Source organism: Cavia porcellus, unplaced genomic scaffold, assembly GCF_034190915.1.
Source record: "Cavia porcellus strain 051 isolate PalLab524CR breed Dunkin Hartley unplaced genomic scaffold, mCavPor4.1 scaffold_61, whole genome shotgun sequence".
Classification (NCBI taxonomy): domain Eukaryota; kingdom Metazoa; phylum Chordata; class Mammalia; order Rodentia; family Caviidae; genus Cavia; species Cavia porcellus.
Window position 1 is genome coordinate 2,682,977 of NW_026947544.1, and position 17,169 is coordinate 2,700,145.

General features: G+C 35.8%; 1 protein-coding gene across 13 annotated transcripts in view; it reads left to right on the forward strand.

Annotated features, from left to right (window-relative positions):
* Window positions 1-14,416, forward strand: part of LOC134475110 (histone demethylase UTY-like) — a 322,941-nt gene extending 308,525 nt beyond the window's left edge. For all 13 annotated transcript variants that reach the window (XR_010046059.1, XM_063244489.1, XM_063244493.1 and 10 more), the window contains one exon: window positions 17-14,416. Coding sequence is in view for 12 of the 13 variants with exons in the window: in XM_063244489.1 (XP_063100559.1) it covers window positions 17-46 (30 nt within the window). In the remaining variant the exon portion in view is untranslated. The remainder of the gene's footprint in view (window positions 1-16) is intronic.
* Window positions 14,417-17,169: the final 2,753 nt, after the last annotated feature.

The following is a 17,169-nucleotide window of genomic DNA, read 5'->3' on the forward strand; positions in this document are numbered from 1 at the left end:
TTATTTTTATTTTTAGGCTCCATCATTATCAACCTCCTCTTCTTAATACTGTTCCATGAACATCAAGACCTTTCTGCTCCAGGAAATATCTGTATCACTGGTTTTGTAGCTGTTTCATAAAACTGCTGACTCAAAGCTATGTCTATGCAAGTTTATAAAAACAGAGGGTCAGGTAACTGGACAGAGAGGATGTTTCCTCTACACTAGTATTAAAAAAGCTGTCCCCTCTGTATCTTAAAAAATAATAATGTTATGTGTAGAGCTGACAAAATGTCAGTGTTACCTAGACTCACTTGAAGATGAGCCTCTTTCTCATCCTCTCATTTTTTTTTTCCTGTTTTTGTTTTCTAATTTCCAGGCAAATGGATTAATTTTCATCTGTATTTTAGTCTTTCAGAATTTTCTTGGGGAAAATATTACTTGCTATCTGGCAATTCTTTGTAAGATGGTTAACAAATTTCAGTCGTTAAAAAAATTTTTTTTTTCCTGACCAACTTTTTTTTTTTTATGTGAAAAATGAGGTGAGACAGTTTTTTAGTTTTTCTGTACTATTTCAAGGTTATGATGGTTACACTTGTGGTTCTGAAATAAATTAAGAGAATTAATAACCAAGTTGCAAAAAAGATTACGCATAAAAAATAAACTTCCAATTTGTGATTTTTGTTTATAATATTGATACAGATTTGAACTATTTATAAATGCATATTTATTGCTTGAGAATATTTGTGAATTGAATATTGTTTTATCCAAACTTACTTGTCGTTAAATACTAAGGAGTTCTGTAATTTTAAGCACTACTCCTGTTACATTTTGTATGTATACATAAATCTGTTTAGAATTGTACAGAAACATTTATTAAAACTTTTTAATGTTTAAAGGGTTTTCCACTGTTTCAGTTTTAAAAAACTTCTGTAAAGACCCAGTTTTTGTTACTTTTCAAATCTAATGAATATATGTATTTTATGTGTGTACATACCTATGTACAATATATAGAAACTTCAGTATATAATTGTATACGAAAAATACAAAGCTTGAATTTTTATATCTACAGTAGTTTTTGAGGTGCCTAGTATGAAGTATTGCTTACAAAAAAGTATGCTTATTTTTAAAGTAAATGTTGTTTGGTTTCACTTACTAAGTTGCAATTATTGTGATTGTAGCCAGTAAATAACTACTGCAAATATAAAATAGTACAAAGCAAAATACTGGGTAAAGATAAGGCTTTAAAGAGAACATTTTATAAATTTAATGAGTCTTGTTAATTGTATTTGGTTATTTTGTGAAAGAGATTCAAATTGTTGATTTCTATGTTAAGAGAACAGATACATTTATTTATTAAGTTAGATGACATAGAAATTCCATACTTCTCTAATTGTACAACATAGTGAGAGAGGGTTGCAATGATAGTATTAAATAATTTGTTTCCAGTGAATTTTTAACAAATTCTATGAAAGCTTTTGTTTCATATGAGTAACATTTTTTTAACCACATAACTTAATTTAATAATACTTGGCTTTTCTACCTCTACTTTATAAAGCTTTTGATCTGTATCATTACCCTATCCCTTGTTCTAAGAGTTTTCCAGAAAACTTTACTGAAGAATTATAAAATCCGATGTGGAAGTTATATAAATTTATAACAGGAAAGTTTACAATCCAATGTGCTGAAATGCTGATGGTTACATTAATGAAATATATTTTTTAAAATGGTTTTTACATACTTTGGCATGCTAGACTAAAGATGTTGAAATATTTTACAGTTTAATATTATTTTGGAGTATTAAAACCCTCAGGGTATTAGTCACCTATGTATAATTTCATTTAAAAAACTGCAATTTTTGGTTAAAAGAAATGCTAAATCAATCTAGATATTTGTAATGTTAATGCTTAAGAAATTTCATGTAAATGTTTCCAAAGATCACAAAGTGAAGGCAAACTTCTTTAAACAAAAATTTTAGGTATGTGTGGTAGCACATGGCTTTGATTCCCACAGTATAGGAGACTGAGACAATATCTGAAGCGTGAGCTTGTCTGGACAACAGTAGTTAGTGATAGATCTTACCTCAAAAGAAAATATGAATGCAGTTTTAAAAGAGCTAGGATGTAGGTTAGTTGAAAAGCCTGGGTTTTTTCTTCAGTTCTTCCCACACCACCTCAAAAGCACATCAGTCATCAACAAAGAGTATACTTTTCAGAAATAAATTAAATCTTTAAGTGAACATACAGGAAATGAAAGATGCATCAACATCATTTAGAAGTTTAACTATTGGATGGCTAAAATTGCTTAGACTACTCATATAATATGTTTCAGTTAAATAAATTTATATTATTTAAAAAAGGATCCTAATCCACAAATTCTCTAAATCATCAAGGTTTTTGTTTCGTTTTCAAATAGCAGGTGAGTGAGAACTCAAGCATATTCTTTTCTCTTTGTTAGCAAATAACTACTTTTTACTTTTCAGTACATTTTAATGAAGATTTATTTCTGTCTGTGCCATGATTCTATAACTCAACTTGCTTATTGAAGTAAATATAAAATATTTTAACACCCATGTTTTATTGTTAAAGTAAATTGCTTTTTACAAGTAGGTTTCAAATTAAGGCCTTCAAAATACTAGCATGTGGTCAGCAGATGTGTATGCTCAGTCTTGAGCTCAGCACAAAGGAGTACTCTGTTTCTGAGAAATGGTTGAATTTTTTGCAAGATTTTTGTATTTTCAAAACTTTGCTGGGGATATAGCCTAGTGGTATAAGTACCTGCCTTGCAAGCACATGGTTTGATCCCCAGTACTCCTCCAAACCAAAATGTTTATGTATGTTTAATACATTTTCTTTACTTGTTTCTCAGAAAACCCAGATGGTATGCTACACTAGTTTCTCAGAAAACCCAGATGATAAGATAACCCAGTTATGATACGCAGTTACACCTTGCTTTCCATGTGAGTAAAAGTTTTTCCATTGAGTATTATTTTACCCCAAAACAAGACTGCAAGATGTTGTTTAAAAAGTGGGGCAAGACGTTTTTTAAAAAGAAGAGCATAATTTTAGCTGGCACCCAGCAACATAGCCTGCATTGGAATCTGCAGAGCTGTGTAACCAGGTTAGGTTAGCGGGTGGGGTGTTATGTAAGGTAAAACCACAAGGAAGAGAAAAGGGAGGGAGCTTATACAAAAAGGGAGTTAATCTCTGCAAACATTTTACAATCAAGAGTCAGTCATTCCTGGGACCATATGTTTTACAATTGGTGGTCATCAAATGTTGTACAATCAGGGGTCAGTTGGTTCTGGGACCAAACTGCTGTTCTAGAAGGGGGTTAATTCAAAAGAAACAAGAGTTGAACACAGGTCATGGTAACCAGGCTTAAAGAACAGGATGGCAACACTTTTAGTTAGGTTACAACATTCCCCATTGATTTTAATCAGTGAGTCAAATCATTGGCTCATGGAAAGGAACTTTAGACAAGGGCATTTGTTCATATCCTGTGTCCTTAAAATCATAACATTTTGAATTCAGTATTTGACATAGTTTACTAATTTGTTTATAATGCAAGGCCCAATAGTTACACAGACCAGAAGGACTAACAGAGGCACTGCAACTGCTGCTATAAGAGTTTTTAATGAAGGGGAAAAAGAGAAACAATGCTCAAACCAGTTTTTTTTTTTTTGGCCTGCCTTTCTTGTTCTCTTTCTTGCAATCACTTTTTAAGGCTTGCCATGTTCTGTCTGATGAACCCAGAATGCTCGGCTTATACGCAGCAGTTTTCTCCTAAAGCCAAACAGACACCTCCCTCTTTCAAGAACCGGAGATCTAATATGCATCAGTTTTATAAAACCATCTCAGCCAGGGAGCTCAAGGAATCTTCCAGCTTAGAGACAAAGTCATTGAAAGTGGCTAGATCTTGGTTGATAAGTGCACTCAATTATACTCAGGTATAATTTTGGTCACCAATTACTAGGCTGGACACATATTGACCCTGCCATCCCAATTCCCCATAATTATTGGTATAACATAGGATTTCTCTTTAATCAGACAGAGCTCCTTTGATTTAAGCTAGGAAAAAAAAAATGACTTCTACCATTTTCTCCAGAGTATCAATACACTTGAGGAAAGACATGAACCAATAGTCAAAACTCAGGGTGCTGGGTAAACAGGTGATGCATGGAACAAGGAGTTATACCAGAAGTGCAGGTGAACCAGATTCTGTTGGGAGCAACAAGGTGCTGATTAGCAGGATAAGGGAGATTATAAATCAGGGATGAAGAGGTTAGATTACAGACTGTGGCATAAGGAGAAGTGCACAAGAGGTAGGAGGCAGAGTAAACACAAGTTCCTGGTGTACCCTGTACATTGTCCAGCATGAGCAAGGGTCTAGCACTCCACCAACAAAGTGGGGTCATCTGCATAGGAGTTTGAAACCTGATTTATCATAACAGTCACAGGGGTGTCCATATAGAACGGTGGTTGAGATGGGCAGTCAATAATGAGGTTTGGGGCACTAAGATTGAGAAACTAGTAAGCAATGTCTAAAGGTAGAAAAGGATTCAGGGTTGGTACAAGAGTGACAGATAGCAAGGGGTTGGTGGCTTTGGGGGAAGGAGCGGGGATATCAGAGGGAGAGGAAGGAAGGTGTGTAAGTGAGAGGAAGCTGAGGTGGTTGGGGAGATTGTGGGCCTATGGGCCTATCAGGGGCTGTCCAGATAGGCCCAGGAACAAACTGGATGGTAAAGGTGTTCCCAGGGTTATATCCAGAGACCCATAACCTAATACCATAATGAATCCCACTTTCCAAACAGAGTCAGTTGGGGTTTTGCATCTGAAAGTCATAAGGTTACATTTATTGAGGGTGCAGGAAGACGGGGTCTCCCGGATGAGGAAAAGGTGGCAGTCTTCTTTGTTTCCCCACCAAGGACATATAGACTCACAACCTCAGTATCTCCAAAAATATTCTGTCTCCATGGACTGTGAGCACCTCTCAGTGTGATAATCTCTAAACACCCCAGTTCCAACATAAGTAGCTGGCAGTTGTTTTTGGGGGCAGAGATACCAGCCAATGTATTGTAATTTGCTTTGGTTTTCTAGGTTTCCACAATGGTATTTTTTCCGTCTGTGGTTCTTGGATTAGGGCTGTCTTTTGTACAATATTTAGTGGGTTTGGGGCCCTATTTAATAACATACATAAATCTATGAAACACCACCATGGATGGTGGTGTTGGTTGCCAACACCTCACCAGTGATGTAATCAGTGATTTTCCAAGTTCCATATTGAGGGTTTTGAGATGTACCCCTGGGTTTTCCGTAAGGAAGAATGCAAAGGAACAAGACTATTACGTACGTTTGGCAATCTTAAGTTTTAAAGGGCTTAGCAGTCCAGTTATCTGTAGGCTTGTCATTTTCAGAGACTGGGACCAGCTTAAAGTAGGAATGATGGATCCAAGCAGGTTTCCCAGCAACCTTGATGGCAGTTGGAGTGCTGAGGATCACAATGTAGGGACCCTCCCACTGTGGTTTGAGAGACCCTTGGTGATGTCGTTTGATGAGGACCAGTGTTCCTGGTTCTGCAGCAGGGTATTTGGCCTCAGGATAGGCTGCAGGTGGAGGATGTTGTCAGAATAAATGATGGATGGAAGTCAGAATGGCCTGGAGGGACTTAATAAAATCTTGGTTAGCTAAATCAGCTAGCATTTCTTCAGAAATCTTAGGAATGAAGGGAGAGGGGTCTCCCATATAGAGCCTCAAAAGTGTAAATACCAGCAACATAGGAGGTACATTGCACATGCAAGAGGTCAAAAGGAAAGAGACTCACCCCGTTTTCAACAGTTTTTAAGGCCATTTTGGTTATTACTGTTTTTAGAGTCTGGTTCATCCTTTCTACTTGTCCTGAACTTTGAGGCTGGTAAGTACAATGGAGTTTCCAGTCAATCTGCAAGACTTGGGCCCCATGAATAAGGGGAGTCCAAATTGAGGGATGACCTCATGCAAGAGCGTTTTAACTACTATCAGGGCTGATTCAGACTTAGTAGGAAAAGCTTTGACCCATCCAGTGAAAGTATCAATCATTACTAGTAAGTACTTGTACTCTTGAAGTCCAAGTTTTCCCATCTCTGTAAAATCTGTTTCCCAGTGTTCTCCAGGCATAATCCCATGGTAGCAAGTGGTTTCTATTTGTTGCTGTTGCTTTGGGTTCACCAGTTGACATTGGGGGCATCTGAGGCTCACAGACTGGGTAAGCTTTGTTAATTGGGGAATACAGAAACGATCTTGAAAGTGGGCAGCAAGTTTTGATCCTCCCAGGTGAGTGGACCGATGATTCTGTTGGATAAGTTCACATCCCAATGCCTCAGGGAGAATGTCAGGGGCACCTCACTCCCCACTGATTTTAAGGCCACTTTTTGGGCAGTAGCATCTGTCAGATTATTTCCTTGTATGATGGGATCATCAGTCTCCTACTTGATGGGCTTTAAAGCTGCTGTCTTCTTAAAACTGATAGTAGTTGGATCCAGAAGTACTGCCTGATAGTGCCTGACTTGGGAGTTGGACAGACACTGGTTTGGTGGAGCCTTGATGAGGGTCTCCAGTGAATAAGAGGAGACAAGAATTTCTGTCTAACAGTTAATTTACCAGGAGGCTTCTTTACCAGGACAGCCACCAAGACAATCACCTGTAGACAAGGTGGCCATCTGGCTGCCATGCTATCAAGCCTCTTGGAAAGGTAAGCAACAGGCCTCTGCCATGGTCCCAAACTCTGGGTCAGTACTCCTTTTGCTACTCTTCACCTCTCATCGATATGGAAAACGTTTTGCAGGTCTGGCATTTTCAGCTATTTAAAAGCCTGGTCTTGAGAGTCTGACTACTCTAGAGGGTCCTGCGTGGCTCCTCTCAATGAATCATAAAGAGGCTGAATGATCTCTGCAAAATTAATAAGTTAAAGCCTAGACATACTGTAAGAATGTTACATCAGGATAGTCCTCTCTGCAGCCAAGAGATCTCTAGCTAAGGTTTCATCAAAAATAGTTGACACATTTTTAAAACCTTGTGGCAAGTATGTCCAAGTTAACTGCTCTGACACTCCTGGAGGGGTCTGTCCATTCAAAGGCAAAGGTGGGTTGACTTACTGGAGTATTAGGCAAGGTAGAGAAAGGAACCTTTAAGTCCAACACCTGAGTACCAGGTCTGCTCAGGGCTCAGCAGGCTCAGCAGAGTGTGGGGTTGTGTACAATGGCATAAAGAGTTACAACTCTTTTGTTTACTTCTCTGAAATCCTGCACTGATCAGTAGTCCTGGATCCCAGGCTTCTGAACAGACAGCAAGGGGATATTCCATGGGAAAGACACAAAGTTTTAATATACAATGTTCTTTTAATCTCAATATATGTTTGGCTATGGCTTGATAGGCCTGCAAACTGATAGGATATTGCTTAAGCCAAATAGGGGTGGCCTGGGGTGTAAGCTCTATCACCAGAGGGACTTAGTTTACTGCCAGACTGGGAGGGCTATGTTCTGCCCAAACCCCAGGAATTTCCTATATTCAGTGGTGTAACAGCTCATTGTCATTAAAAACATTAGGACTTTTTAATGATAAATGTCTTTTGCCCTCAGGAATGAAGGGAGAGGGGTCTCCCATATAGAGCCTCAAAGGACAAAGACCTTGGTTTCAAGGAATTTAGGTGAGCCATTCCCCATTTGCACTGCTAATGTGGCTGATTCAAAACTGAGATGAACTTTTAGTTTATGCAAGAGGTCTCTACCCAACAGGGGATATGGGCATTCTGGGACCCAAAGGAATTCATGGGAAATGGTCTTTTGCCCTTGCCTGGTGAGCTGAACTTGAAACTTTGGATAAACCTTTGCTATTCTGGTGGCTCCTCATACCTTTAATTTTCTTCCATTAGGGATTCCTATAGGTCGGGTTAGAACCAAACAAGAGGCTCCAGAGTCCTCTAAGAAATCAATGGGTTGGCCCCTACAGTCAAAGTTAGTGTGGGCTGGGGGAAACATGAGAGCCCTGACTTTCCTAATCATGGAACAACAGAGTCTTTGCATCCTTCTCTAGTTTAACTTGGAGCTTAGGACAATCCCTTCACCAATGTCCCATTTCCTTACAATAAGCACATTGATTTTTCCATAGAGGTGGATGAAGCTTCACATCTGGCTTGGTAACTTTCTCAGTCAGTACCTCTAATAGCTTAGGCAACTTCTGATCTTTCAGATCTTCATAGTTGTCGAATACCATTTGAGCAGTCTCTAATAACTGGTTAGGGGGGCATTCCTTCAAATCCCTCAAGCTTTTGCAACTTTCACTTAGTATCTTGGGCAGTTTGGGTTACGAAGGCAATATTAGTAGCCCTTGCATTTTTGGGTACTACTGGGTCTATGGGTGTATGAATGCAATAAGCCTCTTGTAATCTTTCCAGAAACCCCAAGGGAGACTCAGCCAATTGTCTTACCTCTGAAACCTTGGACAAATTGGTGATTGTCTGGCGGTGCCTTTAAGGGCTTCTAAAAACAACAGGTGATTCCAATCAAGAGCTTCCTTTCCTTTAGTTGTATTAGCATTCTGGTACTCTGGATTAGAGGATGTTTCCATCAGGATCATGCAATGCTATTCATCCAAGTTGTGTGAATGCATTCTCTCTCTTCTGCTATAAACAGAACCTGTAAAATCAGCTGACAGGTGGGACAATGAGTGGAAAAAGAGAAATAATACCTTGAGGGTCTTTTGAAAAAGGGGGGTTCTGCTGTCTCCAATTATAAAGATCAGAAGTAGTGAATGGAACGTAGGTAAATTTTGGGGCAGAGGGATCTTTAGGGTTAAGAATCTCCCATAGAGGAAGGAGGGTGGGGGTTGTGGAGGAGTCGGGCAGTTTCAAACGCTGATAACTCCTGGTTTGGATAGGGCTGGGAGGGTGAGAATGGGGCTCTGGTTCTGGAGATGAAGATTTTGGGGCTAGGGTGGCAGCAGGAGTTCTTGCTCTTTGGCAGGGAGAATCAGGTGCAGCTCTGCTTTTGGTTTCACCTTTAGAGGTGCCAGGAGTAAAGGATTTCCAAGTTGATGGTCAGAAGTCTTTAGAAATCTTTTAAGCCAGGAGGGGGTGTCATAAATGAGGTCAAATCCAAACAATTTGATCCAGGTGGGCTGGGGGACTGAAAACATATTGTCAGATAGCTTGAGCTGTGGACAAACCGAAACTACCTGCCAGCGGCCAGTTAGAAACCCTGGTGGGCTATTCAAGTTCACAGAAGATACAGAGCCTCTCAGGATTTATGGGTTCTCCGTATCCCTGGGGCAGGATCCTTAAAATCTCCAAAATGATTAAGGACCAGGGTTAAAGGAAAAAAGACACTGATGGTACCTGGCCCATAGTTATTAATAACCAGTCAAAAACAAAAATACAAAACAAGGCACCACAAAAGACAAAGGAAACACTGAACATGCACACGAAGGCTTTTCTGTCCACAGTCTGGTGACCTAAAGGGAAACAATATTTATTATAACCCTTGAGTGCAGTAAGCCACATGGAGCCTGCAACAGAAACCAAAGACAAATTCAAATGGGCAGAATCCCCAGAGTTAGTAACAAAGACAAATTCAAATGGGCAAAAAGCCCCCAAATTACAAATGGGTAAAAAGCCCCCAGAGGCCATCCCACTCTGGTGCAGAAAGAACACTGGGTTCATCTACTACAAATGTGCACACCCAAATGGGCAAAAACCTAAAATTAAAATGAAATACTTACAGATGTTAAGCTGATCAGTGAATAATTTGGGGAGGGGCCCTTGAGATAGTCCCGAATGAGACCCCAAATGTAGTACCCCAAAATGCCCTAAGATGTTTAAAAAATGGGACAAGACATCTTTTTTAAAAAGTGCTTTATTTTAGCTGGTAGCCAGTGACACAGCCTGCATTGGAATCTGCAGAGCTATGTAACCAGGTTGTTACAAAGGGCGGGGGTTATAAAAGGAAAAGTTGCAAAGAAGAGAAGAGGGAGGGAGCTTATACCAAAAAGGAGTTAATCTCTGCAAACTGTTTTACAACCAAGAGTCAGTCAGTCCCGGGACCAAGTGTTTTGCAATTAGTGGCCAGCAAATGTTTTACAACCCACGGCAGTTCTGGGACCAAATTGCTGTTCTGGAAGGGGTGTAATTCACAAGAAACAAGAGTTAAAACACAAGTCAGGATAATGGGGCTTACAACAGAATGGTGGCACTTTTAGTTAGGTTACAACCAGTATAGATGATTGATGCAACTAGATCATACAATTGTTAACTCAGACTTATATTCAAAAAGAAGATTAGCCTGACTAAAGCATTGGGAGAGTCAACAGATAACAAGACTTGGAATCTAGTGACTCTAGTTTTGTTAGATTTTCATATAGTCTCACATTTAGTAATAGAGCTGTTGATTAGTTTTAAACAAAACCATGTCTGAAAATTTGCAGAATGTTTGGTTGAACACAGATTTGTTCTATTACAAGTATACCAGGGGCATATTTCTAAAGATACAAGTTCAAGGGAAAAAATTGGTTTGGGCTTAACATAAATAATATGGGATGGAATAATGTGGATAGAGATTAGGAAGAACTTTAAGGAAAAAAAGCCCATATATCCCATTAATTATCTTCCCAGTGGAGAGGTGGGTTTTTATGAAAACAGCAAAATCCAGAAAGGACAACATAGAGATGAGAATTTACCTGAAAAATAATGTAAGAAGTTTTAATTTGTTTCGAAGAAATCAGAAGGACATATGTGTTTATGATGTAAGAATGGTAGTTAATCTAATAAGCAAATAGAAAAATAGATGAAGTATCACTTACAAAATCAGTTTAAAAATGGGATTTGATAATAAAGGGAGAAAAAAGGAAGAGATAGAATGTTTAAAAAGTGACTATATCACATTAAATAGAAACAAACAGATCTTTTTGAGTTAACACAAAGTTTCTTTGACATTAGAGATATAGTTTTAGTCATGTGGTAGAGCGTGTTATGATTGGGAAAATGTTTGAATTTGGAGGGTTCGTGGGATTTTTGCAGAATAATTGGAATATAAGATTAACTTAATGTTCTCAGATTACCAACTTGAAACAACACTTCTTTTGCACTTATGTAGTCCATTTTGTACACTGATGTTATTTCAGATGATGATTTGCTTTGCAAATATATATTTTTAGCTTGATTCTTAATATGATTTAACTGTACCTACTTTTTATTGTGTATTTGTGAGAAGTACTATGCAAAGAATCTTCCATATATTTTCCTGTTTAGCTTTGCAGTGAATCTTCATCTTATGGCTATAGAATCAAAGGAATGAAAAATTAGAATGAAGATTCAAACTTGGGCTGGCTCCAGTGTCAGTGGTACTTCACCTTGTACAATAGTAAACTGGAGATGCTAAATGCTTAGAAGTCAATTTGTGTTCAAGGAGGTTTTTACATTATGGTAACTGTCAATTTAATATCTTATTAGGACATTATATTATACATTTGTTGTGGTTAAATGTTTATTTCATAGCTGGACATAATGATACAAGTCTGTAGTCTCCCAGCACTGTGGAAGCTGAGGAAGAAGAAATGCAAGTAATAGCCCAACATGAGCCATTTAGTGACTTAGCAAAACCTTGTCTTAAAATAAGAGATCAATGTGTAGCTCAATGTGAGAAATTAATGCAGCTCCATGTGAAGGCTGTAGGTTTAATTCAAGTACTAAAAACATTATTTTCACATAATTGGTCACAAATACCAGGAAGTAAATAATGAGATGTTATATACACACTACTTCTTTTCTCACAATGGCAGGATTTTGCAAAAGTACCATGAAAAGTTATTTCAATATCAGTGACAATACAATCTATACAGAATTTTTCCAGAAACTTCCAACTCTGTTCCATTCTCGAATCCTATCTCAGGTCCCTGATTGCATATTGATTTGTTCTTTGTTCCTATAATTTTATTTCAAGGATATCAAGTTTTTTCTGTATATGTTTACATTACATGATGTTTATATTCTTTGTGTACAGTTGATGCTTATATGTAACATCCCAGTTTATTTTGTTACTTATTTTTTCCTACCTTCTTTTTTTCCTACCTTCCCCTTGCTCCTTTTCTTGATCCTCTTTTCCGCTGAACATGATCTGTCTCTCTCCCTCCTATTAGCTATATTTTTTATTTTGCTGTTTAATTTTACTATGGGCTTCTTATATAAGAGAAACTTTGTGACATTTAAGCAAGAGTTATATATAGTCTATTACATCTTATTGTCACAAAATACGGTTCTCTCAAGATGTTACTTGAGTTATGTCATATATCAATACTTCTATTTGTAGATATAGATATATTACTATTTATTTAGACATTGTTATAGTCTTAATTGTTGATCCTTATTCCCAAGTGATGGTTGGTAAGAGATAGTTTCATCAAGAAGTTGGTGGTTTAAAAAATGAGCCCTTAAATCCTTACTTTGTCTCTTCTACCATCTGTGGACCCAGAAAAAACACATGCTGTTTGAGTCAGAAGGGGTCTTTACCAGAAAATAAACCTGCTTGTGCCTTGAAGTAGACTTCCAACCTCCAGAACTATAAAAAATATTTCTTCTGTTCATAGTCTTTTGCTACAGAAGCCCAAATGGACTAAGACTTATTGAAGGATATTTGTCTTTATAGTTTGAAGTGATTATGAATAAAGCTGTACAGATTTTGTGTAGTTATGTTTAATTAGTCTGAGATAAATAACCAAATGGACAATTACTGATTAATGTAATTGTTGCATAATTTAAGTTTAAAAGAAACTGCTAGATTTTAATTTTAAAAACAATACAGAAATTTTAAAAAAAGTTTAGTTTTGAGCTTTATATAAAGATTCATTTATTCCTTCTACTTTTTGCCCTGTAGATGCCCAGTAACTACAACAGTATTTGATTACACTTTCACTTTAAAATGAAAAAGAAAAAGGTGGGGGAGATACTTGTATTAGTTATTTCTTTTAGAGATTTTCTATTCTACTCTATATCTGTACGCTATACACTATGTATATTTATATCAGGATAGATATGTCTGTATGTCAATACACTATTTTGATTGCTATCATTACATAATAGGCTCTACTAATATATTAATACTTTTTTTTAGTTTTTCCTAAAAGAATTTTAAAAAGTACTTTATAGTATTTCTATATAAATTTTAGAATAAAATTTTATTCACACGAAAATTTTATTGGGAATTTAATGATTTGTGTAACATATTGATATGTATCTGACAAGGTTCCAGCATCATAATACATACAACACATAGAAAAATATACTTGCAGTGTTTGCTATATTGTCAAGAAAATTTACATATTTATTAAACTAACATCTGTTGTATAGAATGTCTTTTCATTTATCTATTTGTATTGATTTCTCTCAGCATTTTGTGTCTTGTGCAGATACTATAAACAAAGCTTTTCATTTTCTTTTGAGTTTACAGAATAATGATTTGATTTGTCTCTTAGGACCTTAAAAATTCATGTATTCTGAAGGAGTTTCAGAAATTCTTGTGAACTTTTTATGTATACAGTGATGTCACTTTTTAAGTCCAGTGTGATATCTTCTTTTCCTATAATACTTCATTTATTTTTCTTGCCCTATTTAGCAAGGAAGGATTGCCAATAGTGTACTGCATATAAATGAAGAGAGTGAACTATGTTGGCTTGTATACTACTTGAAAAGATTTTAACTTCTGAGAAGCTTATATAAAATTGGAGTGAATTATTTAAATATTTGATATAATTATCCAATATTGCTGTTGTATTCTTTTATTTCAGCATGCTTTAAGTCTACTGTTGTTCTCCAATTAAAACACATTATTTTTTGCCTTATTATAATGCCTAAAACACATTATTATTTAACTGAGTCATGTTTTGTCATCTGTTCTGGCAGTTTTTTAGTTCTATTTCAATACTGTTAATTGAATTGGTGTTTTTTTATAAGTTACATCCCAAACCTTTTTCCTTTGTCATTTCCTTTGAGGTAAAACAGTGCAAAATTATCCATACCAAGCCCAAACTTATACTCTTCCTGCCTCAGCTTTCCACAGAAAGCTGTGATTACAAATGTATAACACCACATTTGGTTTGTTACAAGTTTTGAGTGACAAGGGCATTGAAGGTAAAGTTGAGTTTTTAAGGACTTACAGCAGAAATTCTATTATTTTTATGTTTTGTTTTTTTGTCATTTGTAATGTTTTCTTAATTTTTTTTCTCTTTTTATCAGTACCAGGGATCAAACTCATTACATGCTGTACATATAGCTTTGTTTGATTTTCTCAGTGGTTATATCCAACATGTTTTGAAATATTTTTTTGTCTATGTGTAACCACTTGGACTGAACAATGGAAGCCTTTCCTTTCTGATTTCTACTTTTTAAATATATGCTATTTATTTTTTTAATATAATGAGCATAATATGACATTTGATAATTTTTAAAATTATGTTCAGTAGTCAGTTTGGTTTAGAACTCAAGATGAGTTAACTACCCTGTCTGTCATATTTGCCCAGATTTTTACATATTTTGGTGGTTTCTTTTCTTGAAGTTCCAAACTATTATTTTTTGCTTAGAGAACATGATTTAGTTGTTTTTTTAAACAAGGTCTTACTAACTTGATTTTCTTATATCTGAAAGTTTGTTGTTTCTTTTTCATTTGCAAAGGATAATTTTACTATCTGCACAACTCTACAGTATTTTCTTATATCTGTTTTCTCTCAGAACCTAAAATAGTTTGTGTTGTTTATTGTAAGATAACATTTCTTTCTGGCTCTTCTTCTACCATTAATTGTCCTATTTTTCAGAAATAGAACTGGATCAAACCCGCAAACAAATGGACTTAGTGTACATTTAGAGTGTCCGACCCAACAGCATCAGAATACACATTCTTGTCAACTCACATGGGACATTCTCCAAAATAGGCTATGTACTTGCCCATAGAATATGCTTAGGGAAACACCAAGGAATTGAAATTACCCAAACATATCATCTGACAATAGTCCAACAAAATTGGAAATTAATTACAAAAGAAATAAAAAAACTCCATAAACACATGGAAGTAACACCCTCCACAACAACCAGTGGATCACAGATGAAATTAAAGAAGAAATTAATATCTACAATTACCCCTGTAACCTAACCTGGTTATACGGCTCTGCAGACTCCAATGCAGGCTGTGTCACTGGGTACCACCTAAAGTAAAGCACTTCTTTTTAAAGAAAAATAAAAAAGAAAATGCAAGTACAACTTACCCAAACCTGTGGAATGCATGAAAGTAGTCCTAAGAGGAAAAAATTTATAAAACAACCTAATGCTACACCTGAAACTTCTAGAAAAAGAAGTGCAAGTCAAGCCCCCAAAAGGGAGGAAATTACAAAGATCAGAGCAAAAATTCATGCATTTGAGACCAAGAAAACAAAGAATTAATGAAAAGTTGGTTCTTTGAAAGAATAAATCAATTTCATATACCTTCAGCCAACCTTATCAAAAAGAGGGGAAAACCCTCAAATTCATACAATATAAAATGAAAAAAGTGAAATCACTACAGATTTTGGGGAAATTCAGAAGATCATCAACACCTACTTTGCAAATCTATGCTCTCATTGGATGGTAAACACAGAAGAAATGTACAGAATCCTGTAATACATGAACTATGAAAACTAAAAAAGATACAAAAATTATGAACACAATATCAGTTAATGAACTAAAAAATAATTAAAAACTTAACAACAAAGAAAAGCTCAAGTCCTGATGGATTCACAGAAGGGTTAGGCAAGACATGAAGTGAAGATTTAACATCAGTACTCTTTTACCTCTTTAATGAAATTGCAAGAGACAATCCTCCCTAACTCATTTCTGAAGGCAAGAATTACCCTTATCCCAAAACGAGAGAAAGACTTGACCAAAAAAGAACTATAAAGGGCTGGGGATTTAGCTCAGCGGCATAAGCGCCTGCCTTGCAAGCATGTGATCATGAGTTTGATCCCTGGTACCGGTAAAAATACAAAACAAAACAAAACAAAACTATCAACTAGTCTCCCTAAAAACATACTTAGGAAAAATCCTCAATAAAACATTAACATGTAGAAAGCAAATCACAAAGAAGTTATATGTTAAGAATAAGGGTGATTCATCCCAGGAATGCAGGAAAGGTCAACATATGCAAATCAATAGGTGTAATAAACTATATCAACAAAATAAAGCAAAAATCACATGATCATCTCAACAAATGCAAAAAAAAAAATGTTGGATTAAAATTCAACACTCATTCATGGTAAAAACCATAGAGTAAATCAGATGGCCTTTACTTCAATCTGATAAAAGCTATCTCTGATAAACCAACAGCCAGCCAAAAAAATTTTAAAATTTTTTGAAAAACAAAACAAGTGTAGAAATGAAGCAGAATCTCAAAAGCATAATAAATCATTACTAGTTAATATATTACATATTGTTATCTTAGTAGTTCAAGTTATAAAATCAAAGCATAAAAAATTAACAAACAATGAGAGCACAAACTATTGTTTCATGAACAAAAACTTCGTAGAATGGTTATCTATCCGGCACATTTAAATATACAGTTGCATATGTACACATACAAGTTGTTCTTTCTTTTTCAACACTTTCTTTTTATTATTACAATATCATATTTTAGATCTTATTACTCTTTCCGTTTTTTATTTCTTACACTAGAGAGACTATAGTTACAAATGTGAGTGATTTATTTCAGTTATGAGGATAATCTCAAGTTGCCTCCATTTACTTATAAAGACTTCAAGATCATCCTTTTTCATTGCTGAGTAATATTCTATCATAAAGTACCACATTTTTTAAAATTTTTTATTTAAAGAAAAGGAAACAAAAGAATACATGGAGATTTTTAAAAAGGGTAGAAATGATACAAACTTACAGAAAAACAAACGGTAAGAAATTACTGGTTGATAAGTTACACATTGTCATCTTAGAAGTAGCTGTTCATGTTATGGAATTAAAGCATTTAGAATGACATTCATAAAGTGACACTACAAACCCTTCTGCTCTATGATCGAACAAGAGCTCAGTAACATGGTTATCAGTCCTACACATTTGTTTTACTTCTCAAAGAGGGTAAGATTAAACATATCAAAACAGAACATAGCAGTTAAAAAAACAATTTAAAGAAATACA